The following is a 27520-nucleotide window of genomic DNA, read 5'->3' on the forward strand; positions in this document are numbered from 1 at the left end:
GAATTTTGATATTTCAAGCAAACTTTCAAGTCAAGTGAAATACAAAAGAAAGTTTTTTTTAAAAGCACCAAAGCTGTGGCTGTTACTGTGAAAACACTCAGCAGCCAAAGTCAGGCCTGAATAAAATGTGGATGTTGTGCAGTCAGAAGCCAGTCTGTCAGTCTGAGGAGTCTGTTACCCAGCTGGGAGCATGAGTCAGCTGAGATGGGGGGAAGATGAAGGAAGGGAGGAAAACAGTGAAGATGATGGTAATACAATTATGCTGTTACTTGTCAATCCTATGTAAAACATCAGGGAGGCCGGGAAGGATTTTGGGCTATCAACATCAGAACTGAAAAGGTTAGGCAAAGCCAGTCTCTTTTCTCATCAATTCATTAAACTTGAGACTGCCTAATGATTTGCCCTTGATAGTGTGTCTCAAGAATTTAGAGAGTCCTCTTGAAAACTGTAAGAGCAGTGATGGCACTTGAAATTATAATATCTTGTGAGCTCTGTTGAGACAATAACTCATTACCAAAAGATTATTTATGTTAGTATCACTTGAATCTCTTTTCTCTTTAAAGCAGTATTGGATTTATGGTGCTGGCTCAGAGACTTTTAAGACCTTGAAAACTTATAGAGGTTGAGCTGTTTCGGGCACAGCTCTGAGTCATCAAATTGGCACAGCAATTACCACGCTGCCTTATGCACAGTATGTAATGTCAAATTTAAAGCAGTAGGTCTCAGTGCTAGTCATGGTGAAGGAATTTCACTGATCCTTCAATACCAGTGATAATATCAAATGTGAAACTGCAAAGTAGGAGACTGCAGATCCCACCCAATGAGTTACCATCAACTCGTGTTGCTGGGATCACTCTCTATTTTTGTCACTGTATACCAATCCTGTTAGGAAAGCTCCAGCAGTGATGTGTTTAAATGGTAGAAATGAGCAGATAACTCTACATCATTTTCCAGACAGTGTCCACATAAGAAATAGACTTCCTTTTTGTGGTATTTATTAAAAAAAACCCTAACTTTAAAAGAATGCAAAGTCAGTTAAATTTTTCTCTGGCATGATTCTTCTGTGGACTATTCACAGCATACACTTTTGTCTTTTTTTCTCTTGGGGAGCTGCTAAGCATTCCAGTGTCTCAAGAACTTGCCCGTGATGTTTTTTGGTAGGCTCGTTGTCTGATTGTAGCTACCTCTTGTTACTGAGGCCTTTGTTCAGAGTTAGCTCTGGCAGGCAAGATCTGGGGAGAGGGTTGCCATAAAAGTGTTAAGCTGTCAGTCATTAGCCACAATATTTCATTCTGAAGACCTGAGTAAATGGAAAAAAATTCACTGATTCTATTTAAATTTCCTTTTCCGAGACAATCTTGAGCACACTGTTGGGCAGTATGAAAATTTGTACTTTTTTGTTCGGCATGTATGTAAAATCACTAGGAGAGGTTTTTTTTAGGAGACATGAAATAAAATGCTGGTAGCACATAAATGGCATCTTCTGTGTTGATTTTTTTCAAGCAAAGTAAACAAGCTCAATATTATATGTACACATATATGTATTATATATCTGAGAAGTGCCTGGGTACACAATAATCATAAAAAAGCCTGAATCCCGAATAAGCGCAAGATAATGTTGCTAGAAAAGACAAAACTGAAGAAATTAACTGTTTGCACTGATTAACTAAATCATGTTGCTTGTCCCAAGAGCATAAGGTTGCCCAGGACTCCTCCAGTTTTACTTGAAACTTGCTTGGAAAAGATGCTAAAAGCGCATTAATTTCTTTTCAAAAGACAAGTGTGTTTGTCTTCCCTTGTGGTTCATGTTTTATCCAGATAATCTCTGTACGTGTATAACTGCCAGGTTTGGCTGTTAGAATGCCACAGTCCAAAATTTGGAAATTATATCCTTTAGAATATTCTGTGTGTTTTGTTTCTTTAATGTACACTTGCAGTCTTTACTTATGCTGAAGTAACCTTAGGGACTCAGCTGAGAGGCTCTTATTGTACTAGAAATCGCGCAAGTGGATAGTATCACTCAAAGATAGCCAAGGTGACTGGCTTAAAACCAGCATGAGCGCCACAGATCCTGTGATAAAACCTACAGCGATGATTTATTGAGGTTGATTAAGCTTTCCTTTCCCTGCCAGTAGAGTAGCACTTAGGAAAAGAAAGTTTGTTTGGTCTTCAGTGGGGTCTTGTGCCATGCAAAGGAACTGTCTGAAAGTTCATTTGTAAAGCGATCTGGATATTCTGCTACGAGTGCTGATAATTGCAGTGATTTACATGTCACTGATGATTGTCACAGGTACTCTGTCCAGAATCTGCACACTAACGTTTTGGTGTGTGCTTCTTGGGTCTTGATATAGTGTGATGTTTTGGTCCCACTGTTGTGGGGTTTTTTAAGAATCGGTGGACGTAAAATGGTCTCTTTGCCCTAGCAATCGTCTGTCGTCTTTGTTCAATATAACCAGAAAACTTGTTTCCACTTTCTTTTTGTCAATATCTTATCTTCTATCTTTGTATAAATAGACACAAGTAATGATAAGTCATAACCAGTTTGATCATTTATTATTTACCTTCCTCTAGAAATCTGAGCTGCTGCAATTTTCAAAATGGGTCTACCACCTGCTTGCCTTGAGGAGAATATAAAGAAATTTGACATGCATTTTTTTAATGTGGAAAAATTAGTCAAAATAAAATAATCTCAGTGCAAAAATGGCTCCTTCTCAAGTACACATTGACATTTGTGTTGAAAAGTGGTTTAATCTTTTTTTAATATGAAATAAAAAACTTGTGGGTGATGCAAGTTAAATTGTCAGTGCTGGTGTGCAGACTGTTGTAGTTCCTTAGGAACCGTCCTTCATACAATTTCTGGAACTGCAGATTTTACCTTTTTATAAGGTGCCATGTTCGGTATAGCTCAGATAACTTTGCACATTGCTGAGTTAAATTTTTCTGGTGAGGTGGCTGTATGTGGGCATGTGAAGCTGTCTGAGGATTCCGCGGTAGTTCACAGGCATTCTTGGGAGCTGGAATGTTGGCACTCGCTGCTGTTGTAGAAAGTCTAAAGTCCATTTAATTCAGTATCCTGTCCTCACCGCTGAAAAACACGGCGTGGTTCAAAGGAAGGAGCAGGAACTCTAGAAGAGCAATTACAGGATAATCTATCCTCCTTACATGTCTTGTCTTGATCTAGGAGGGCCTTGAGCATAATAAGACAATCTTGTAAGCTTTGAAATAAGTGGTTTAGTATTATTACATAAGATATTTGTATTGTTACATTTATGCTGATATGAAAATCTACCCTTAGTTAGAGCTCCCTTTTTGGTTTTGTAAAGCTGTTTACTTCAGAGGTTCCTGTGAACAATGAGTTCATAGTTTGTTCACGTGCATTGTAAAAATACACTTTCTTTTTCAGTTTTGCCCACCTTTAACTCCATGGAGAACTGCTTTGTTATTATGTTAGAAGACCAGAGAAAGATGCTCACAGACTTTAATTTTATTGACTTATTTATATTTGCCATTATTTGGTGTGTTATACATTTTTGTGATGCTTACATGGCTTTCTAGTTCATCTTTTCAAAATCTGAATTTCCTTCTCTGAGTTAGCATGTTGCATCAGGCCATCACAGCAAGCAGTTAGTTATATTTAGGCTCTAATTTCTTGCCTTTGATTGATATGCATAACTTAGGACAATAACTGTAGTGTGTATATATATATATATAAGTACCACATCATGAGCAGGTTCAGGCTAGCTCACGTAGAGCATCTCTACTTTCTGTGCTGAAAAAATCCGAGTTTACAAAAAAATACCTGGTCTAGAGGCCCTATTCCAGTCTGTGGATCATCAGGGTTCTTTCAAGCATTGCTATATAAGAAAACCAAGATTGCTCAACATCTCCTGGATGCTCACTGTTTTCAGTGGCTTAGAATATTACCAAACCTAACTAAATAATTTTTGACTATTGATTTGAGTAAAAATGGTCACAGCTTTCACAAAGGGGGGAAAGCTGGAAATGTTTTTGGATTTTTATGTGAAAACCTTATGCTGCAAAAATTTTGTTGAAAGCCCCATGAACCTTCTGTTCTCCAAAAAAAGGACTTTGAGACGGAAGGTTTGACAGTGTTCTTGACGCAGAGAACCAAGTTAAACTGACTATTAAGCCTTTGAAAACATCGCATAGGTATTTGTTGGCGTGGTGGTTAAGCACTCTGTGATTTGGATTTATGAGTCTCCAGCGTGCAAGGGCTGGGCAGCGCTTTCCCAAGCCTTGCTTGCTGCGGGGTGCGGGACGGAGGACGGGGAGGCCGTGTCTGCCGGGAGCCCCGGCCCCTGGGGCAGAGCCCAGGCGGGGACGTGGTGATGGGGCTACCGGGGAGCTTGGCTCGCCGGCTGCCCTGTGAGCCAGCTGGGGAGCACGCCCCGAGCACTGAGATGCCAGTCCCAAAAGCTGGCGTGCTTTTTGTCCGGCGTGGTGACAGACACGGGGAAACTGTGGGAGAGAACCGGTATGCGATTAAATCCTGAACGAACACTTTGCGCAGTTAATAAAGCATGAAGAAGCAGCTGATGTTTTTATCGTAGAAGGGTTGGGGTGGGAAGGGACCTTATAGCCCCCCCAGTCCCCCCCCCTGCCCCGGGCAGGGCCCCCTTCCCCCAGCCCAGGGTGCTCCCAGCCCCGTCCAACCTGGCCTTGAACCCTTCCAGGGAGGGGGCAGCCACAGCTGCTCTGGGCACCTTGGGCCAGCGCCTCACCCCCCGCACAGGGAACAATTTCTGCCTTAGATCTCATCTAAATCTCTTTTCTTTCAGTTTAAAACCATCACCCCTCATCCTACCCCCACCCCCCTGATTCACAGTCCCCCCCCACCTCTCCTGCCCCCCCTTTAAGCCCTGGGAGGCCGCTCGAAGGGCTCCCCGGAGCCTTCTCTTCTCCAGGCTGAACCCCCCAACCCTCTCAGCCTGTCCCCATAGGGGAGGTGCTTATATGTTTGACTGCAGCGCTTACCACAATCACCAGTGCAGTTTTTGAGTGTTGCACTATATGTATCTTCTCCTGCATCCTGGCTTGCCCACCATCATTGTTCAGTGAGAAGCATGGCTTGAGCTATTTCCCTTTTGGTTGGAGACCCAAAGCCTACTGTCCCGTTCTCGTTTTGGATCATCCCCAAAATCCATGGTCACTGCCGGGTGTTCTGGAATAGTGTTCACAGAAGGGCCCCGGAGGGTGCTCTCAGCAGTGCGTGTCGAGAAGGAGCTGACGAGCGGGTGGCTGGAGTCAGCGTCCTTCATCTCTCCTACAGCCAGGGAAGTGCAGCGTTCTCCGGGCTCCGTGCTCTGCAGGGAGAAGCCGACTACAAAATGCTGTGTGGTTAAGCACAGCAGGTACAGAAGATAAAAACAAAAGAGCTTTTCCTTTCTCCCCTCTGGCCCGCTTCCAGGTGACTCTGAAAATCACAAATGGTTTGTTGCGTTGGGTGTCCTCAGCTGAGGAACAGCTCCCGTGTCCTTCTCGAGCACTTCAGTTCTAGTTTCTGTTCTTCTGTTGCCAGTGAATCGAGGGAGGGGAGCGGACAGAGTGTGCTTTCGGTGGTGTCTAGCGTTTCACAGGAACAGATCAAAGGTGACAGTAGCAGCATGATGCAAACTGTCCTTCCCCCCCGCCGTCCTGGCATCTCCGTCTCGCAGGCACCGCAGCTCACTCCCCTCCGTGCCATCCCCCAGGAGCTCATAATGTTTTTACCAAAAAAAAAAATTGATGAAAGTCTCCCCTTTACCTAGCTTTGGATGAAAGTTTTACGCTGTCCCCATAAACCCTGTGGGTTTATAGCTGTATCAGCACTGCTGGTGGATTTTGTTTCCACGTCTTTATGTTTTCTGGTCCGTATGTATGGATTAAGAAGCTGTACGCTGCAGTTCCTGCCGTGATGGGATGGAATCCCCCTCTGACGGTGGGGTGTTTGAGGTTGTACCTGGTACTGGAGTTTGGGCATGCCTCCTCTGCCGTCGCTCCTTCCATCCCACCTCTGGGCACCTCCACAGCGCGCACTGACTTGTCTTCCAAAGAGTATTAAGACTTGCCTATCATCCAGTAAGCTTGTTGACCTCTGTAGGAAATTGCAAAGACATTTGAATCAGCAACCCAGGTGCTGAGTATCATATCTTAGGGATGGAATGTAAACTTACCATTAACTGTCCCTCAGCCCTCTCCAAAGTTACTCGTTTCATCCAGAATCCTCCTCTGAGTTAATGTGGGGAGGATGTTTGTGATTCAGCTCTCGCCAGTTACGCTGCTCTTGGAATTCAGCGTTAACACGAGCAGCTATAGAGTTCGGGTTTTGACGAGAGAAAAAACTTGGGATTTATTGAACTAAATTATCATTTTTCACTTTGTGACGTAACTGAAAGTGAGTGCATGACTCTTGAAAGAAGCCTAAAATGTGAGAATATTCTGAAAAAGTTTTATCCATGCTTACATATTTATTTATTTTTTTTACACTGCTAGCATTGATAGGAGACTTAGCCAAGAGCTGCCATCTATGTTTTTGTCTTTTTTTTTTTTTTTTTTTTTCCCTGTCCACTTCAAAGGAATATTTTGGAAGCTGCCTGTTCATGTTTATAAAGAGATTTGAAAATTTACAGTGCTCTGCAGAGCTACTCCTTCCCTTAAGAAGTCTGTGAAGCGCACTGCCGCATTCTCTCTCCTGCTTGCTTGCCCTTTTTAAATATGTTTCCAGAGGAGAGGGATTAAAAAAAAAAAAGAAAGCATATGTAACGGGTTCACTGAAAGTTATCTCAGTGCTTAGTGTGACTGTGTGGATTCTCAGGCATCTTGGCAGTGTAATAATTGAGCAGAAGGGTCACTGTGACCGCCACTCATCATGCTGTGCTGTTTGACTCATTATTTACTTATTTTTCAGGTCAGTTTTGGGGTTTGTTGTTTTTGTGGGGGTTTTTTTGTTTGTTTGTTTTTTTTTGTTGTTGTTTGTTTGTTGTTTGTTTGGTTTTTTGTTTTGTTTTTTTTTTTAAATAAAACTGCATATAATAAGAATTTGAAATAGCAGACATTTTGAGGAGAAAACATAAATAAAACATCGTATACGCAATGCATGTAGAATCTTAGAACTCTGTGACATATTTTAACAGCTAAAATACCAGCTAAGCAGGTTGATGTTTTATGTGAGGCATTTTAAAATTTATGAATAAAAAAATGTAGCAGTTGCTTCATAATAAATCAGTTATTAAGAAACAGTAAAATGTTTGATGTGAATATCCAGAACGAGATTTCAAGACTGCCAGCTCAAGCATTTTTATTCTACCCTTCCTGAATAGATCAGTAAAACACAAATCCATATGCATTTGAAGAGGTCTGTCTATATGGAACTCATTGCTGGATTGAGGTAATAAAACCGGCTAATGCACTGATGATAAAAATGTTCTCTTTGAAATACAAACCATGATTTTCTTAATGGTATTTTTCAAATACTACACGAGTTTGCCATTGTATTAAAATAAATCAGTGGGAACAAACAACACTTTTTTTTATTGCCTCACTTGATCTTCATGAAAATAAATTCCAATTAGTGGATTTACACCATATAAAGTCTTTGTGTAGGGAATCAGCCAGATCTAGTGTGTCCATGGTTTGGGGGGGGGGGGGGTGTTGATTTTTTGTTTTAGTTTGCCTTTTTTTCCCCCCACAAACTACTTTGAAGCAAGTATCCCTCTTTGGTCCTGAAATAGTTCAGTGCTCCAGGAAAAAAAGCCTACCAGGATTTGTGATTTGTAGGTTTTGAAAGGATTTTCCTTTCTGCAACCAATATTTTGAAGATTCTTGTTTTGTGTGTTTGTCATAGAATTGTAAATTATTGAGTATTTCATATGACAGCAGTCATTTGCAAGAGCTGAAACTAAGCATTCGTTTCTACTGTTGTTTCTTCATTCTTGTGCTTCTCGTGACTTTCCAAAAATTATCTTTGTGAGTTACGTTCTGCCAAAGCGGTGAATTTGATTGCTGGTTTCATACCACCTTTCAGACTCACAATGCGTCATCCAGCTAGCTGGAGATGACAGGTCTTGAAAAATGCTCAGTGCGGGGTAAGGTCTGGTGAATAATTGTCTAATCCAATAGACTTACCAAAAAAAAAAAAAAAAAAAAAAAAAAAAAAATCAATGATGCCTTGTGATAGTGTCTTTGTCTGTATTCTTCGGGCTGGGAGTGGCAGCAAAGCTGTAACAGGACATGCTCCTAAAAGAGGGGAGCTGATAGCTGTGCTTTTACTTCTATTACCCACCAAATCCTTTCCTCCACTTAATCACAGATACAGAATAATTTTTCTTCACAAAGTCATGGCAGTTTTTCTTTATCCCATTTATAGTTACAGGTTTACCTCTGTATGGGTTTAAATTGCTGGCCATGCACATGAAATGTGTCTTTTAAATCTTTTGCTGCTGCTGCTTCGTGGGCTACTTAAGTTACTAAATATAAACTTAGCAGTGGTCTGCTGACATAATAAGACTAATGAGAGATGATTGAAAAATGCAGGCAGCTGTGGGAGTAGCTGGGTAGTTTGAGTGGGGAATGTTAGCACTCTTCATGGAAAGAAGGAGCAGTATTTTCATCTACATGAAGTGTCTTTAATGACACTTTAAAGGCCGCTTTGAAGAGCTTTGAAAATCCAGAGAGAATAGTTTCCTGTAGTTTTAGGTAGGCTGCAGTTCAAATATCCACTATTCATACTACAAGTACTGTTGAAATATTTTTTTATTAATTCCAGCTGCGGTACTAGGAATTTGGAGGGTGAGAGCTGGGGAATGCAGTGTTGGTGTTTGAACAGAATGTGACAAATGGGTTAGACGAAGCAATGGCTCATTAGCGCTTTTCAGCAGTCTCTCAAAAGTGGAAAAGGAAACAGATGAATGCGATGGAAAGAACAGCGTCCTAGTTCTCTTCAGCTAGGTGTTTGGGTAATGCTGTGTTTGAGGATGGTTTAGTTACAGAAGGGCCCCGCTTTGCTTCTTGAGGAAAAGCAGGAATCCATGTTAAAGGATATCTATTTATTGTATTTTGATTCACCTGCTTGGCCTAAACACTAAGGGGAAAGAAAGAAAATTTGTCTCCAAGGAAAATTAAGGTCAGAAGCTCCATTTTTCTCTCCTCCAGTTCTCTCAGCGAATAGGGAAGCGGCAGTATTTCAAATCAATTTTAATACGTGAGAGAGGCCGGTCTGTAGGAACAATTCTGACATATCCCAGTTAGCTTGGGTTCAAAAAAGCAAGAACGTATGCAGAAAATTCGGATTGAAGGACCAAGTTCTCTGATGGCGGAGTGTGAACCCTGGCCGTGGGTGAGCAGATACCGCGCAGGCAGTCCCTCTGGCCGCAGGAGTGCTTGCGGCACCTCGCAGGGAGCAGGGAGCAGGGAGCAGGCCTTGCCGAGGTAGCGTTGTTTCTCCAGTTGAGCACTTCACGGGGCCTTGGATCATGTTTGCGTGGCGTATGCGGTCGCTGGCTTGCTCTTTTGAGGGCACTGAGGGTGTTTTAGGTTTGCACCGCTCAAGATAAGTTAGAATCCGGTCCCTTCGCCTGCTTGTTTTACCTACAAAAGTGAAAGAACTAACATGGTAGTTCAGACCAAAGGCCCAGCAAGCCCAGTCCTGGCAGTGGTCAGCAACATATGCTGGGGGAGATAAGAAACAGGCACTCCTTTTTCTGGCACATCCTCCCAGTTCCTGGCAGCTTTTACTGATTTAGAGACTTCCTGGTGGCACTGGTCAGGTCTCCAGAAAGGATGTAAATCTCTACGGCTGGAGTCCATCCCTGGGCTCCTTCCAGACAGGGTTGTGCTTGTGAGTCACAAATAAAAAGAAGTACTTTCTTGCGTATACAAAAAAATAATTTATCTTAGAGAACATAACGCATGAAATATTAGAAATAAAAATAAATAGTTCTGTTCAGTGCATGCAAGGACTTTGAGTATTTATTTCACTTCTTTGGTCTCCTTAGAAACATAGAGTGAGGCAAATTATTCCTACTCTGACACAGTAATTTTTCACGTATGTATTCCCTATTTCTCACAGCTTCTCCACTATGCTTTTGAAATAAATCTACTTAAAATTATACGTTTGAGCGTACATCCGAATTTGGTCTAGCATCAATGCTCTAAGAAAAATTATATATTTGTACCCCTTTTGAAACAGCTCATCAGCCAGTATTCAGGGCCTCATAGGTTGCTCCCTACAAGGAGCAGTTATTTAATAGGTTTTAAATAATACCTACAACCACCAGTTTTCTCATAACACCAGAGAAATGTAGCAACAGGAGGTGGGTGCCAGTGTGTCTTGGCTGGGGATCTGTGCGCTCTCCCCTTTTCAATCTTCTGATTGTCTTCCAGGTTTGAGCTACCGGTATTTTCCTGACCCCTTGGATTCTTTCTGCCCACCCCTGTAATGTTACTGGGCTACATTTGCCCGGCTCCCCCTGGCCCTCAGTTTCTTTATGGCAATCGTGTGGCTCCTGTGTTTGAGTTTCTGTTCCAGCCAGTCCCTTTGGTGCCCGAAAGAGCCGAACTGCGACTCCCCGTTTCCTGAACGAAGGATGCTTCTCACACCCGCCAGGCTCAGGGAGGTTTCCTTCAGTCCGCCAGCGTGACAAATATTATTTTATTATTCTGAGGTAGTACAGGGAGTGTCCCGCGTGTTCGGGTACATATGGACCAAGCCTCTAAAAAGCATTGTTTCTAAAATGAGATTAATTGGACAAAGGAAACCGTGTCCTGGTGAGAGCTGGGCTGGTCCCGGCGGGCCGAGAGGGACCCAACAGCGGCCCTGGGGGTGCCGGGGGGGCAGGGAGGAAGGTGACGGGAGTCCCAACTCTTCGGGGCAGCGGCCACAGCGTCGGAGCTTCAGGCTGGTCCTTGGGAAAAGCTTTTTCAGCTTCCCAGAGTCTCCAGCCTTGGAGGGTCTGCAAGGCTCAGCAGAGTAAAAGCACAGCTAGCCGGGTCTGGTGGCGTCAGCAGCGCTGCTCTGGGCAGAGGGCTGAACCCCCAGAGGTGCCTTCCAGCCATCCGCTCCGTGACTCCCTACCCGGCTGAACCCTGATGACCATTTCATAAAGCTTGATAAAATAAAAAAGTATTTTAATCCGTGATTCTTTTGCAAGGAATTGTCTGCTGCTGGCACGCGTGCGCTGGGACTGGGTAGTCCTGGTCAGCGGGACTGGAGGGCAGCCCGTGCAGCCTACGCAGCCGTTCTGCTTCTCGGTGAGAGCGAGAACGGGGCTGCCCCAGCGGCTCTTTCTCATCAGCAACCGGTATAATGAGTCAAAGCTCGTCTTGTTTAAACCAAACTTATCTGCCAGTTGTTCCCCAAACCGTGCTTAAAGAAAGGGAAAATGAAACTACTTTCTCCCTGCGCTGTTTTCTCTCTGTGCTGCAGTGCAGGGATGTGGTTAGAAGTGGCAAATCCACTTGTTTGCACTCAGGTAGTGAGCAGTGGACTGTATTTCTGAAATTGGAAGCAGATGAACTTTGTAGGCTTAGCGTTTATTCTTAGGTGGGCACAACCATTTTAGACCAGAGACTTAGTGATCCAGAAAAAGATTCATACCGTGACTGGCATTGACCTAACCAGGGCCGGCGGGTCTCAGGAATGCCTGGAGTCTGCGGGGGCAATATCTATTTGAGCTGCTCATATTAACCCCTCCAGAAAGTCTTAACTACTGGCACATAGTCTTCCTATTCTTAGATATATATAAACCACTGTGCTTTTATTTAGATGAGATCAAATTTTTCAGAAAGCCTCTTGGATTTTTTTTTTTTTTTTGGTAGCTTTTGCAGGAAAATTGGAAAATTACATAGTTCGATCACGCGTGCTTCTGAACTGATATCACTGTGAATCTGTTATGAATTAGCTGCAGAGTTAATGGCTTCCAGAGTAGCTGCTTATCCAATGTGACTATAGTTCACGGTGCTTTTTTTTTTTTTTTTTTTTTTTCTTTTTCACTGAAAGCTTTACCAGTTGTTGCTTTTTGCAAAGCAGGAACCAGAGCCTTCACTCAGCACCGTGCCGTTGGCCGGGCAGCTGGAGAGGATGCAAACTGGGTGGCTGAATTCCTGTAAACCCACTTCTGGGCGGACTCCGTGCTCGGTGTTTTGCAGACACTATGGGCTGCATCTATGGGAACTCACCCAAATGAGAGGAAACAGTCACCAGCTTTGGCTCTTTTTTTTTTTGGTTCTTCATGTCTTCTCTTTGTGCGTGTTCTGTGCTGTCCTCGGTCTCTGTCCCCATCACAACAGAGTCTCACTGTATGGAGGATATGATGCTGCTAAGACACAGAGGTGTAGGTTATCCACCTTTTGTCCTGGTCTGAGGGCAGGGCTGATCGCATCTGCTGCCCAAAGGGTCACTCTTGACTGTTTATGAGTATGGCAAGATCCACTGTGAAACGCAAGGAAAAGTAAAATTAAACGTGAATGATATTGAGATGGGTTTGGACTGAAGCTGCTTTACAACGTGGTGCTTCTTAAACCTTTAAAACGAGTAGCAGTATTGCAAAGCATGAATGCTTTTCGTTTGTTTTGCAAATTTTGCAATAAGCTTTATTTTCATTACAGGAGAACATTTTTAAGTAAGCTTTTGAATGAGTTTTTTCTTTCTTCTGCAAATTTTCAGCATAAGTTTCCATTTGTATTACCGTTCTCCTTATTACTTTCCTCATTTTCACTATGTTTCTCAAACTTGATTGAAATCTGTATTATTTAGTCTCAGTGTGGGTCTCATCCCTCAGACTTCCTGCTAACCAGCTCCTCTTGAGTTTAGTGGGAACTCTCTCTAGAGAAGACTTGCAGAAACCAGCCATATAATTGAATCCATCTACCCCCCTCATGAAAAACTGTCCGATGCTCAATCATTATGAAAACTTCTCAAAACAAATTGAGCAAAAGAAGAAACGGAGCTGAAAGAGACCACCCAAAGTACTAGAACCAAAGTGAGCATTATCCCTCTCTTTTGCCTTTAGTCCAGAACTTGTGTCCATACTCCCACATCTAGGAAGATGAAAAAAGACCACCGTTATTAATAGTTGCCACAGATCCTCTGTAATAACCTTTTTTTTTTTTTTTTAATTGTCCAGAAGGGACGTTTGTGAAAAGCTGCTCTGTAGCAGCCGTCCCCGTGAGAAGAAAGGCAACGGGCTCTCCTTTTTCTGTTGTTGATCTACAGCAATTTGGTCTTAATCCGTTTTAACAAAGCAGTCACATAGCAGTAGAACTTGCTGTTGTCAGTGTTAGATTGTTCCCACATGCTCTGTCTAACATCTGCTCGGTGTGTGAAGCCAGAGTTTCTCCTTTTTCTGTAGGCATTCAGAGCCATTTACTTCATAAGGCAGTGTCAGGATGAATGGCAGGAAATTAAAGTTGAATTATTTAGCTTTGGAAAAGTGTACAGAACAATATGTTACTGAAGGATGCCCAGTCGAGGAAATTAAACAAAAGAAACTGCAGGTGGTCTGATCTGTCCTCCGTGTACTTGGCCATGACTTCCAGTTCGCAGAGGAGGCCAAGGTGCCAGCTCCGAGCAGCAAACGTCGCGGCTTGGTCCGGTGTCTGCTGCGCAGTTTTTTGACGCAGATAACAGGACTTAGATAACAGAGTGACCGCGTGGCTTTGATTACAGTGGGAGTTCGTCGGAGAAGTCTTTAAAACAGCTGAGAGGAAGTTTTGGCAACAACACTGTCACACAAACATGGTTTTGAAATAGCTGTAGGTTGTCGGTGATTTATCTCTGTGGGTTCCATTCAGCGGCAAGCGCGGATGCTCCGTGGCTCTTTCCCAGGGAACTGAGGGAAAACGTGGCTGGCTTTCCAGGCACAAAACTGAAACAGTAAGAGGGTACTGAAAGGTTATAAACCAGCGGTTCCCGGTGGTTTTGACGTGCAGTTGAGCTGCCCCCGCCGTTTGCTGGGGTCATGCACTGCCATCAGACTTGGAGCACGGTTAACAGTAGCTCTGTGGAAGGGCTTTGTACCACCTCCCACCAGTTTGAGGAAAACAGTCAAACCAAAGCACCCGAGGACTTGGTATCTCAGGAATGGCAGGGACTAACAGGGCTAAATGGCAGCTACCAGTTATTTAGTAAATATTATTCCAGGTGTAGTCAGCATCCAGTACATCAGAGCAGGGGTGCCGCCATGAAGAGTTGAGAATGTCCCCTAATTTGAGTAGGAAAAGAGAAGGTAGCATTCTCCACCTCTTTTATTTATTTTTTTTTCCTCTAGGGAGTCAAGGTCAGCAGCCTTCAATCCTTTTTCACTGGGACATACCCAGCTTAGAGGTGGCAGTAGGAGGAATACTGAAAAACTGTAGAATTGGAAACAATTTGATTTTTATTTTTTTTTTTTCCCCCCCTCAGGAAAATTCCTTTCTAATGCCTGCAAAGCCGCTCATTGCTTAACTCATCGCCCAAGGAAACCTACAGGCATAACGGGGTAAGGAGGGATGGGGAGAGCTGATGAAAAAACTTTGAGCCAAGTTTTAGCTGAATAGTTTGCAGCCAGCTTGTGCGTGCTCTTCAATAGGATTACTGCCGCTGAGCACGGGGCTCGGGGAGGTGATGGTTGGAGGAATGCCTCTGTGGAGCTGACTTTCTTCTTCACCTCAAGCCTCGCCTCGCTCGGCCGTGGCCGTGCTGTGTTTTATGGTGGGAGCATATTCCATGTTTGCTGCTGCCAAGACCAGTGTTTTGGACAGTGTCGGTGCAGAATTCCGGATTGCTCCCGGCTCTCCCCGCCCGTACAAGCGGAGCCGCGCGGCTCCTTGCTCTCCTCTCTCTGTGCAGAACCTGCTCTGGGCGAGCAGGGCAGGGACCGACCTGCCGAGGCGATAAATGCCACTTGGAACGGGGTCCGAAGGAAATTTGACTTTACTTTTGCCAGACCGTAGCTTGATTTACGCGTGAGGCTTGGTTTCACCCTTGCCAGACCTGCTCGCTTTCCATTTCTCGTCAATATTGGCGTGGGAAAAACAGCCCTCGCCACAAAGCTAGGAGTATCTTCTTCCTATAGAATGAAGAGGGTCAGTCCCTATGGATTTCTGAGACTTCTTTTGTCTAAATGCCAGCATGTGTCATCTCAGGTGGAGCTGTGTGTAACTGCGCCTTTTGAGCCTTTGGGTATCTGCAGGTCTGATGGAAATGCTAAGTATTCTCTACTAACTGAATACAGATTAGTAGTAGTAGTAGCTAACAATAAATATGAGTTAATGGTTTTCTGTCCTTGTAACGTTCTTCTCCCTTTGATAGATGCGATTTCTAGAATTCCCAGAATGTCAGCTGTGTGCGCGTGTATTTGTAGTTCGTCTTGTTTTGAAGTTTTGTGGGCTACTTCCCTCTTGAAAAATTAAAATACAGCATGACGGTATTCTGTGAAAGACGATTTCTGGGATATACTGGAGCATTAGTTTATACCGATCTAGCTACTTTTATATAGTTTGTGCATTAATTCATCCATATCTTCAAAGAGAAAAAAACCACCTGTTGAAATTTTAGTGCAGATAACCTCTCGTTTATATATTTTATGAAATGGGGAGAAGAAAATTTGACAGAAATGTGAAAGTTGCTATTACCTTATAGAAATGCAGTGTACTTGCTGAGTGCAGGATGTTGGATACCAAAAGGTCCTTCTGACAGCTTGGCAGGGAATGCCAAGGGGATGGGCAGGCAGCAAGTCACCTGGAAATAGTCACCATCATTTACCCCCCCAAACCTTCTCAGGTAACTCGCAAGACAGATGCCAGAAATCATTGGAAAGCCAATAACACACCTAATTTAGATGCCTCTAAGAAGCCCTAATTTCTAGATAAGTTTTCACCTCCTGTGTGATACTGTGCAAGGTGGTTTGTGAATATCTGTGATGGATAATGTATATACTAAAAGACAAAAAATATTGACTTCACTCAAACTTTGGGAGCTTATTTCACTTTAGTCAAATAGACATTGCAACAGAAGTGACCTTAAGCTGTGAATTCTAGGCGGTGGTTTTTTTGGTAATTATAAGGGGTTTTTTTGGTTGCAATACTGTTGTATCAATTCCTTTAAACAAATTTATCAGTAAGTTTAAAATGTTTATATTTTTAGACCGTTTATTGCTGAAAAACTCTGGGGAGTGGAAAACATGCACGAATATCACTTTTTAAAATATTATGCAAATAACACCAAGTGTAGAAATGCTTGTGAAGCTCTTTGTGATCACACTCTGAAAAAATGAGAGCGCTGGTTGCAGATTGCCCACCTTCCCGTAATTCTCTCCACGGCTTTCAAGGAAAATATTTTGCACAAAAATGTGTTTTATACGAAGAAAAACATAAGATACTCTTCGTGTTTTTTTAAAGAGCTTCAGCACAGCAGTGCAAGGGCTGCTCTCTTCTTTCTTCCTGAGCTGTGTCCTCAGAAGGAAGCCTTCGGGGGCGAGCCGCGGGGCACACGAGTGGGTTCCTGGGCAACCTCCAGCGTCGGTACTGTGGCTCCCGTTTCCTCCCCCCCCCTTAGCAGCACTTTATGAAAAACTACAGTTGCAGAATCATAAAATCAGTTTAGAGATGATACCACTGTGCTGCTCCTACAGGAAGTTTTGTTTGCTGAGTGTTTTGGGTTTGTTTTTTTTTTTAAGAGTCTTCAGAGAAATTGCTTGTATATAGTGTTGCGGTAGCATCAGTGAGAAGAGTTTAGGGGTTTGGGTTTTGCTGGTTAATGCAGAAGTACTGGCACATCCATAAAACTGGCAAAACTAAAGGTCAGCTTGTGTTCTTGTCTGGCCAGTGAATAAGGAGATATTTTTATTTAAATAGTGGGCTTTCCTGACTGAATTATTTTTTGAGGACAGTCACCCAGTGATAGGCAAAGCTCTTAAATAGGGACTAAAAATCCCGTTCTCTTTAAGGGAAAAGCAATTGGAGCAGATTTACATGACATTTTGAAAGTGAATTGTCACGTACATTTGGCTGTTCCGTTCACTGCTGTGTTCCTTTGCCACGGTGGTGACTTATTTATAAAGCATCACCAGCTATACTTCGGTGTAAAAGAGATAATTTGGTTGATAAAAAGTTGGTATTGTTGGAGACCTGGACAGCAACATGAGAAAATAGACTACTTCAGATATAATCATCCCTGGAATGGAAAATAGAGTACAGAATGCAAATGATGAAGCAAAGTCTGAGGGGGAAAAAAAGAAAAAATCTGCTCTCCAGTTTGGAGAGGGTTTGCTGTGCTGAAAGACGCTGCTTTTCCCACCAGAAAACATTTCAGCCTGAGCTTTTCTCTCAGAGCTTTCACCTGTATTTCCAGATGAGATAAATCACTTGCATCATCTCAAGAATGCTGCTCTTTGTTTTGTTTTGTTTGTTTGTTTTTTTTTTTTTTTTAACAACAGCTTGTTGTTATGGACTCTTGGATTTCCAGTCTGGGACAGGAAGGATTCCATGTGAATTACCATTTGCCATTTTTCAATATAATTTGATAATGTTAACATTTTATGAGTTAATACCCTGGAGAAGCATTGGAAAATAAATAATGACCGGAAGTAAGGAATTTTAAGCCTTCCCTCTGATGGTTGGTTCTCATGGAATACTGTTGAGTTTCTTACTGTATGTATAATGTTGTATGTCTGTGTGTATATATATATATATATATATATATATATATATATATATATATATATATGCACTGTCGTCAGTGTGATCTGATAGAAACTATGCATGGTGATTAAACATGCTTTTTACGTTTTCCCAGCAATACTGTTCTTTTCAGCCTGTTCAAAAAATTGCCTTTTTCTGTCACGTCTCGTGTTCTGTGGAGTAGGTTGAACTGCTTCAAGGAGACAAAAAATAAACTTGGATGAGAGGAGTGTGAGGCAGAGCTCCGTGTGCGCTCAGCAGTGCCACCAGCATCCCTGTGTGCTAAAAAAAATGAACAAATTAACTCCAGGAGGATCTGTAGTGCCCGGGGTCTGTTCGCTTCTGTGGATCAGGGCTTGTAATGAGCAGTGCTCTGCGTGCATCCATTCTCATTTATTAAAAGGCTTTTTTTCTTGAATATCAACTTCCACTCTTCTGTTTGCTCATTTAATTATGTGGACTCTGCCTGATGTGAAGCAGGGTAGAAGCTGTTTCAATGTTAAAAGATTAGTGATGTGGCAATGTCTATTAACCGTTGCAAAAATGGATGCAGGACTGCGTTAGTGTTTTTGTGCCTGAAGAGCACAAACACAATGGCAATGGTATATTATACAAAAATATATTTTATTTGTTTTGTCATCAGCGGCAGGTGGTATAAAAGGTGCTTCTATAATTAACCTCCACTGACTTTTGCAAGGTCATAGTCAAGCCCAAAGAAATTTTATCTTTCTCTTAAAAAAGCTCTTTATAACTGCTGATAGTTTGGGAATGTGTCTGACAATAGTGTGTACTTTACCCTATGTAATTCTCTCCCTGGTTTTTTCTGTTGTAGTCTGAGATGATGAACAGCTTTCCTTTTCCCTTTATTGAAAATACAGGAATCTCCCACGTCGTAGGATTTAGCGAGGTGAGGTATGATGTGGGGGATCCCGCTCTGGGGTTATCCATCGTCATGGTAGTTGCTGGAAATGACTGAAATAGGCACGTAGGGAAAGTTACAAAAATTCAGTGAATTCTGATGTCAGAAGTGGTAAATTTAAGAACAGGAATCCCAGTTAGATTTGGCTTCTTGGAGTTTATACATCAGAGAGCTTTGAAGACAGAGAGGTTGGGCTCTCTTTGTAGCTGTTCACCTTCAGAGAGGAAGTCAGCTCATTTAGTTTGCTGTTGCATTTTGAGGGAAAAATCTTGGGTTTTCTTCCACTTCTAGATTTGTTGCAATGTTCTATCGGACATTTTTTTCCATGTAGTTTATGATGCTGTCTTTTTGGCAGAGGTGGCTTTCGTTTCAGGTCATTCTTACGTTTTCTTAAAAGTCAGCTCTCCTTGTGCATGAGCATATTTAGCTATGTTCACTGAGATGAGAATCAGATTAAGGTTCGTGCTGTTATGTAAATTTATAGGGCTTCAAATCTTGAAGTTACGACTAGGCTTAGGATATTTTTTTTTAAAAAAGGATAATATTATGCCATACAAAACTAGACAAGACTTCTTTTGCTATATAAATGTTTAAGAAAGTTGCCAAGTTTCAGTTATTTGTTACTGTGTTCCTTGAGACCAAATGGTCTAATACAAGTCACTAAAGGATTTTAACTAAGCTTTTAAAATTAGTTTGCACCTGCAGGGAAACAAACAGTTGAGTTACAAAAGGTGAGAACATCTATTCTGTTCTCACCAGCCTGTGTTTTCGCATAGCACGTGCTTGTACCCTGCATGCAGCAAAACGCTGGGGTGCTGCTCTGCAAGGACAGGCTGACGGCGTCTGACCTGCCACGCCGTGATCGGGGAGACCGGCTTGGGGTCCTCAGGGGTGAAAGCTGGTCAATCAAAAGTGTTACGTTGCCTGCTGGGAGTAAATTTGTCACTTTTTCATTTACATGAGAACGTGCAGGAGGAGTGGTATTTAACAGTTCTTTTATCTTTGCTCAGTATTTTCTTCGGAAGTTCTTTCTCCAAGTGGGGGGCGGGAAAAAAGACGTAATTAAATTAATTGTACAGATGAAAAGAACTGGGATATATACCAGAAAAAAAGGCAATGACTGTTTGAAACTGGTAGGTGATGTGTTCTGAAAGATAACATTTAGCTCCGAGAGTCTAAGACAAAATATATATGTCAGTGGTTTATATCAAGTAGCATTAGCAGGTTATTCTCAGGTCCACCTTCTTGCATGCTTTTGCTCTCAGCATTATGTACGAACCGTGTGATTTAAAGCATTTCATATTTACGTTCAGTTGAATTTGATGTTTCCTGGTAGGTTTAAAAAACAAAACAAAAACCAAAAACCAGCTTCTTGCTATAAAGGCAGTCTCTGCTGGAGTGTGAATAGAAATCGGAGGGCTGTTCTGAAGTGTACAGCAGCGCAAGAGCACTCTGGCCTTTTCAATAGAAGTAGATTGTTAGGAAAATAGAAAAAAGTGGCTTATATGGTTTGTAAGCAGTGAGAAATCAATTCACAGGTTACAAATCACAAGGCTGTACTTTTCACAGGTGGCCGTTCTGCGATGTTCAGAGGCAGTGCTGTGATATACTGCTTTGCCTGTTTGAGGGGGGAGTGAGGAGCTACGTGTCCGAGATGCAAGTAAAATACATATAGAAGTGAAATATTTTAATATAAATACAGACGTGAACCCCATGTTTTTGCTTTCAGATTTAACAAATCAAGTAGAGACGATTGAACTGAAGCTGCAGAAGGTAACAGCCGAGATGGACCACTACAAAAAGCTGCTAATGTAAGATTTCTGGGTGCTTGATTGGTTTGCCACCGCGCATAAAGCTGCGACAGAGCGCTGCTTTTCAGAGCGCGCTGCTTGTTGTGAATTTTTGAGAAGGTTGTGACCAACAGGGAAAATATTTTATCGTCATATTAAACGGTCTGTATTTCTAACCACCTTTCTGAGCGTGTCTGTCTGTGGAAGCAGGGCTTTCTTCCTCCGCCCGTGTTTAATGGTACAGCAAAGGTTAAGTCAGCTCAATCCAACACTTTGTTTAACACACAATTGTAGGATAAGCTTTGTGCAATCCATGTAACTTCTGGGCTAAAAATGTGTGTGGAAAGTAGTAGGTTTGGGGTGGAGGGAAAGGTGCAATAAAACTAATCAGAAACTTTAGTATTTAATCAGTGCCTAGTATGTGGAGGGGGCCGATAAAAGAGAAATCAAAATTTGCTGTGACTTTTCCCCATGCCCCAGTAGGCCGTTGCAGTCTGTAATTTTACCGTGCCACGCCTACGGCTTCAAGTAAACGTCTGCAAAACCCCCGCGAGTAGAGCGAAGGTAGCACGTCAGCGGGTACCTGTCGGTGAGGCGCGGTGAGTGCAAAGCGAGCGCTGAGGCCGGGTGAGGAACTCTGCTCGCCCAGCCCCGGCGCTGCTGCGGCCCGTGGGCTGAGGGGAGAGCAGAAAGGAATCCTCTCCCGAAACCTGAGGAAATGAGAAAAAAGGTGCCCCTCTTCCTTACAGCGTCGGGCTGCCGTTGCGCGCCGTTCTCCGGGGCCAGTGCTGGCGGAGGGGCCGCCCTCGAGTGATGAACCATGAGTGCCAATCTCGAGACCAGCTGTTATCGGTGGTTTTGTGTGTTTTCCTGAAGTTTAAACAAGGATATGTTCTTTTATGATGTGTACTTTCTGGTTTCAGTTCCTATATTCAGAGGGTCTGATCATAACGAAGTTGCAAATATTTGGAATGCTTAGCAACGGGGTGTTTTAATGATAATAACAAGTACTGAGCATGACAAAAAGATTTTGTCAACTCAGTTAAATAAACAGTAAAGGGTTTCCAAATGTAATATTAAAATTTCAATGTAATATGGGTACAATTTAATAAAATAACATATTCTATATCTGTTTAAATGTAAATATGACGCTTAACCATGGTTATTAATTGGTGAAATGATGACATAGTGACAAGAAACCTGCAAAGTTTCCAGCCCTCTTACCTACTAGGTCGTTATTTGTTCATTTTTATTCATATCTTACTTGAAACCTTCATCAGTGTTGCAACACCTCACTTTCTTGCTTGCAACATTAAACTTGTGATCCTGGATCATGCTGAGATTATATTGGACGTGTAACTTCCAGTTACTTAAAAATGTTTGCTAGAACCAAAAGAACTTTTTGTTTGTTGTCTGCCTTTTAACTGAAATAGAAAATGCAAGTTAGAGAATACATCAATAAATGACGTTCAGCTTACTGCATGAGTAAGGGTTATCATTTCTTTGGACAATACGTGGTTTTTTTAATGTTTTCTTAGGGTGAAATCAACGGAACTTGATGTCTGTCAAAATGAGCTGAAAAAAATGAAATATGAAAATGGAATTTCTGAGTCAAGGTAAATGCTGCAATTATATTTGCTCATAACGTATACATTTCTGAGCAGTGAGAGCAAAAATGTTACGCTTTTAGTGCAGTTTGTATACAGTATTTTTTTTTTCTATTTTTGTGTTCAACTCACTAGATTTAGCTTCGTAAGGAATACAGAGGGTTTTGTCCAGTATTTTATTTTTCAGGTACAAATTATCTATTTAGTTTGTCTGTAAATGAGAATACAGTAACTACAAAACTCATACTTTTTTATATCATCTGTAGACTTATGAAAGAGCTCAAGGAAAAGGAGGAATCTCTTCTGATTTCCCAACAAGTATGCAAACATCTACAGGAAGAAATGGCTGAGAAAGAAAGGAAAGAAGAAGATCTAAAGAGAAGAACCAGTCGATCAGAAAGTGAGCTGGAAGCACTTAAAGCTCTTCTTAGACAGACAGAGGAGGAGGTGGTAATGTTGAAACAAGAAAGGTAATGGGGTAATTTGGGTAATTCCTGCGCCTGGATGTTCGGCCTAGCTTGTCTCTTTGCAGATCTATTAAAAATGAAAACGTTCCTCCTCTGCCAGGCCCTCAGCCTCTGTCGGTGTTGCGGAAGGGACAGCTGGGCTCTGCCAAGGGGGGGTTGTGCCGCTGGGGTGCGGCGGCCGAACGAGGAGCACGGGCGGGGAGAGCCCCGCCGGTCCCAGCTCGGTGCTCCGACGTCGCCGCCTTGCCTGGGCGCTCGGGACGGTCCTGCCCTGCCACTGCCCGCTCTCAGCTCCTGCTTTTAGGGCAAAACTCTTAAGAGCCTTGGCAGCCCTGAGCTCACGTCCTGGGATTCCGGAATTCATCGGTTGGATTTTTTAAATTATTACCGGATGGACAAAACTGGAATGATAAAGTAAAAAAAAAAAGAAAAAAGCCTGTTAAAAAAAAGGGGAAAAGGCCTGCTTTGCAGTGCAGGGCTTCAGCTCAAGCATAACCCAAACACCCAGTTATTGTAGCTGCTCTTTGTTACGTGAGGCTTGTAGAGCAAAAGCCCAGCAGAGTTTCAATTCCTGTAACTTAGGTTATTAGCAACTTGCAAACCGTAACGATTCTACGAGTATTACAGTGGGGCAGGTTGTTGGATAGGGTCTAGTATTCGGTGGAGAGGATGGGCAAATTCCCACCAGTCTGGTCTTATTTTGAAAGTTCTCCGATATCAGTGAAGCTGCCATTTTCCCCGTAATTACTTTTCACATGTGGAAAATAAAGCACTGAGATTCTGAGGATTGTCTTTCCTGGAATGGTAGCTAGTCTGAGTGCGTTTGTTCCAGACTTCTGCACTTACCAACCTAAATCCACATTTTTTTAATTGCTTTGAGTGTAATCTACATATCCAGTTTTATTCCTGACAACCACAGGCTTGTTTTTACCACTTGAAAGTGTCCTGCTCATAAATTTTCAGTTACTGATAAATTAGCTTGTCTTTTATTGGCAAAATAGAAAGTGCTGTCCCCTAATTAGGACATGCTAGCATCTTATTTATTTGATTTGTGTACAATGGGAAATGTATTCAGAAAAGGGCGTTTTGGAGAAGATAAGCATTTTCTCAGTGTTGTACACCAAGAGGCATTAAGCTATTTTCATATTTAACGGGTCTGAATATTCCCTGTGCTTTAGTAGCTGCATGAAAAGATATTACATGTTAATTTAAGAATATTTCCCTTCTACTTAAACCCCAGATATGCGAGTTGTTCCAGTTGGTACATTGCTAATAATCTAAGTTACAAGAATTTAAACTCTCCAGGGCTTTTGCTCTACAAGCCTCACATAACAAACAGTAACTGTAACAATAGAAAGCACTCAGTGGTTTTAATTCAAAACCTATTACAATTTTTTAATTAATGATAGTAATATTCCAAGTTCATTAAATACAACAATTTCTGGTTTGCATATCATAACAGGTTTCCAGTGCTCTTCAAAATTTGACTTGAGAAATATTAAAAACACTTGAGGTTTAAATATGTGTGTGTGGAAGAAAGATCAACTATATTATTCTCTTTAAAACCTAAAATTCATAAAGCATGTGATGGCATTATGCAAATGTTACGTCGTGATTACTGCTGGGCCTTGGGGCTCCAGGCAGGATTGCTGGGCTTATTGCACAGAATACTAAACAAAGAGGAAAAGACGAGCCTTTGCCACAAAGGACTTAATTGCAAGAAAATGGCATACCACCAATCTGGGCAGAGCACATATTTACATACGAGTTTTTGTGGTTTCTAGGGAGTTAATGCTGATTTCTCATCAGAACAGAACAGAGCAGCTGCAGGAAACATTAAGACAGAAGATGCGGAATGAAGATAACTGGAGGGAGAAGGTAATACTGGATGTGCAGTTGGCACCCTTCCGTTTTTTTGTGTTTTTTTTTTTTTTGTTTTGTTTTGTTTTTTCAGTTGTAGTCAGCTGTCTCGAATGAGTCCAGTAAGCCAGATGATACCTATCTCCTCAAGTGCAAACACGTCAACAGTATTCTTTGTACGAGAGGTTTTCATGGGTGATCTCTCTCCATAGGTTGGACCTGAACGCAAAAGGTATTTAGTATGAGCAGATGTTCAGGTCTGATCCAGAATTCCCAGGTTTCAGGGTATTTGCAGAGTGCCTGCGTTAGGAGTGCAGTCCCCTGGAAACCTGGGTGTGAGGAGCAGGACTGAGCCCACTGAAGCTCTGATCTTCCCAGCTCCGTGCTTCCTCCTACACAGGCTCCCAGGGGGTGAGCGGACAGAGCCCACCCTATTCTCTGTGCGGCGGTCGGGGTTAGAAACCCTGAACCACAATTCTGCGTGGGGAAGCCTGGATTTGTTTCCTGACACATCTGGCAGAGACGCATAAAAAAGTGTACGTGTAACATTGAAGTAGTTTCCCAGTAAAAACACGGTTGAGCGTTGTTGACGAGATGGAGGTTAGGCGAACTGAAACTGAAGATTGCTATTTGTAAAACAAATCTATACAATAAATAGCAAGCAGGCGAGCAAAAACGTCCTTTCCTTAGAAGGCGGGTATTTGCAAACCAAAGCAGAGCTCAACAAACAGGCTGCTGTAGCGGAGTGATCCTGGAGCTCCCAGGAGCCGTGGAATAGCAAAAGGCAGCCAAGTTGTTAGCGTATGGGTGCTGCAGGAGGCGAGAGGTGCGGGGGTCCTTAAATTAGCAGCGTCATCTCGCTCCCGATCTGAAGTACCTGGCGGCGTGGGGGCCGGGGTACACGTGCCCCTCCAAGCAGCCCCCTCATTCACCTGGCCTGGCCGGCTCTGCGCGCCCACGGGCAGGGCCAGCAGCTTTGGTGGGAGATGGGTCTGGGCTTGATGAGCACATGGCTAATTACAGCCCGGGGCTCTCAGCAGAAAGGGGGTGGTGCAGGCTGTCAGCTGCAATGGGGGGGGGGGGGGGGCTAGGAGCGCGGTGGGTGGGTGGAGGAGCGAGGGTACACGGGGGAATTGGGAAGGGAGGCTGGCAGTGGGAAGAAGGCATGGGGCTCGTCCGTTCGCTTGAGCTGGGGGGCTTCACGGTGACAGAGAGCTAAAGGAGTTGCACAGAGAAAGTCAGAACAGACCTTCGGGGTGTGAAAGGTTTCTGCTCTTTCTGCTGACCTCTGGCATCGCCTGTTCCTTTCGGGCAGTCGCATCTCTGCCAAACAGGCTTCTGCTAATGACTCTGCTGTTTTGGTTTGGGGTTTTTTTTGTTTGTTTTTTCCCCTTGCCTTCCCTTCAAATCAGAGCAGTATGCCACTAGAGCCTTCGGTGAAATTTACTGTGAAAATACCTCTGTATTTCATGTGAAAAGACTTGACACTCCTATGACTTGGCTTCTCCGTGAAACGGCCCATCCTTTGTTACTTTATTCATTGAGTCTTCCAAAAGCCTGAAAAGCCACTTTCATACACCTTCCCACCTAGACTCTTTTGGTAATTGGGTGATGGTTCCTACCACAGTGAGGAGGAAGGGGAAGGTGGGAGGAAGAATGACACACCTTCCATACATGCATGCTCCTTTATACATACCCATTGTTCCTTTATTTAATGGAGTGAAGGAAAAAAGAAATTCAGCAAAGGATACAGAGGAGAAGGATGGTTAAAATACAGCCAGGAGGACACCCCAACTTCGGGGGGTGACTGGCTTCTTTGGGGAACAGAGAGTGGGAAAGAGATTAGGTCTAGTCCTGGTCCGTGGGTGTAGGATACAAGCTGCTCAGCCCCCCGGCACTGTACGCGTTGCACAAGTCTGTTCCACAAGCGTCAATTCCTCTTATCATGTGTTTTCTTGGTAGAAGGGTTTCCCACCACTACTCACACCTTTAATTGACATTATTGCATTCTACAAAGTTAGGTTGTAATTTGTTAGTCGTCTTTTAGTACGTACTTGGTTTTAGGGTCTTCTGTGGAGAATATATTTTCAGCTGATGTAAAAAAAAAATATATGTGTATGCCCACTGCACGTGCTAATTGGATCGGTTTCTTAGCTAATTGCACAATTGGTTGGGATGTGGCGATGCTACAGCTCCTCATTCGTGCTGGGCTTTGAGCAGCCTCACTGCGTAACGGCTGTCTCCGCAATCGGGACCTGTGGCGCTGCTATGCAGGACAGGTGGCTTTTTCTTGGAGTTTTGGGTCACAGAATCACAGAGTCGTTTTGGTTGGAAAAGACCTTTAAGATCCTTGAGTTCAACCGTTAACGTAGCACTGCCAAGCCCACTGCTAAACCGTGTCCTGAAGCACCACGTCTACACATCCTTTAAATACCCCCAGGGATGGTGACTCAACCCCTTCCCTGGGCAGCCAGGGCTTGACAACCCTTTGGGGGGAAGAAATTTTTCCTGATATCCAATCTAAACCTCCCCTGGTGCAACTTGAGGCCGTTTCCTCTCGTCCTATCGCTTGTTACTTGGGAGAAGAGACCGACCCCCACCTCCCCACAACCTCCTGCAGGCAGTTGGGGACAGCACGGTCTCCCCCCGGCCTCCTTTCCTCCGGGCTGAACCCCCCCAGGTCCCTCAGCCGCTCCTCACAGCGCTTGTGCTCCAGACCCTTCCCCAGTTCATGGTCCTTCTCTGGACGCCCTCCGGCACCTCAAGGTCTTTCTTGGAGTGAGGGGCCCAAACCCGAACCCCCATACTTGATGTGCAGCCTCCCCGGTGCCAAGCACCCATCCCTGCCCTGGTCCTGCTGGCCACACACTTGCTGACACAAGCCAGGATGCCCTCGGCCACCTGGGCGCACCGCCGGCTCCTGGCCAGCACCCCCAGAGCCTTTTGTGCCCGGCAGCTTTCCAGCCGCTGGGAAGTTCTGAGCTGGAGACTCTTAACCGGGACCGGGGAGTCCAGCTGCCGGTGTCTTCCAGTGGGATTTGGAAAGCCCTTAACCGTAAACAGCTGCGAGCATGCAAACTTTGATTTGATCTGCAACTTTTTCACGTGAGCACAAAAAAAAAAAAAAAAAACACAAAACTGAATATAAATAACAAAAAACAAAAACACACAAACAAAAAAAAAAAAAACAAAACCCCAAACAAAAAAAACAAAAAAACCCCT

At 43.3% G+C, this 27520-nt stretch overlaps 1 protein-coding gene across 4 annotated transcripts in view; it reads left to right on the top strand.

Moving 5' to 3' along the window:
* The window catches only part of LEKR1 (leucine, glutamate and lysine rich 1), a 63881-nt gene that overhangs the window by 29088 nt on the left and 7273 nt on the right, over nt 1-27520 (top strand). For all 4 annotated transcript variants that reach the window (XM_042796478.1, XM_042796481.1, XM_042796487.1 and 1 more), the window contains 4 exons: nt 20304-20385; nt 21903-21980; nt 22238-22441; nt 24223-24316. In XM_042796478.1, the coding sequence (XP_042652412.1) occupies nt 20304-20385; nt 21903-21980; nt 22238-22441; nt 24223-24316 (458 nt within the window). The remainder of the gene's footprint in view (nt 1-20303; nt 20386-21902; nt 21981-22237; nt 22442-24222; nt 24317-27520) is intronic.

The sequence above is a fragment of the Tyto alba genome, unplaced genomic scaffold (assembly GCF_018691265.1).
Source record: "Tyto alba isolate M040663 unplaced genomic scaffold, T.alba_DEE_v4.0 Super-Scaffold_10, whole genome shotgun sequence".
Taxonomy (NCBI): Eukaryota; Metazoa; Chordata; class Aves; order Strigiformes; family Tytonidae; genus Tyto; species Tyto alba.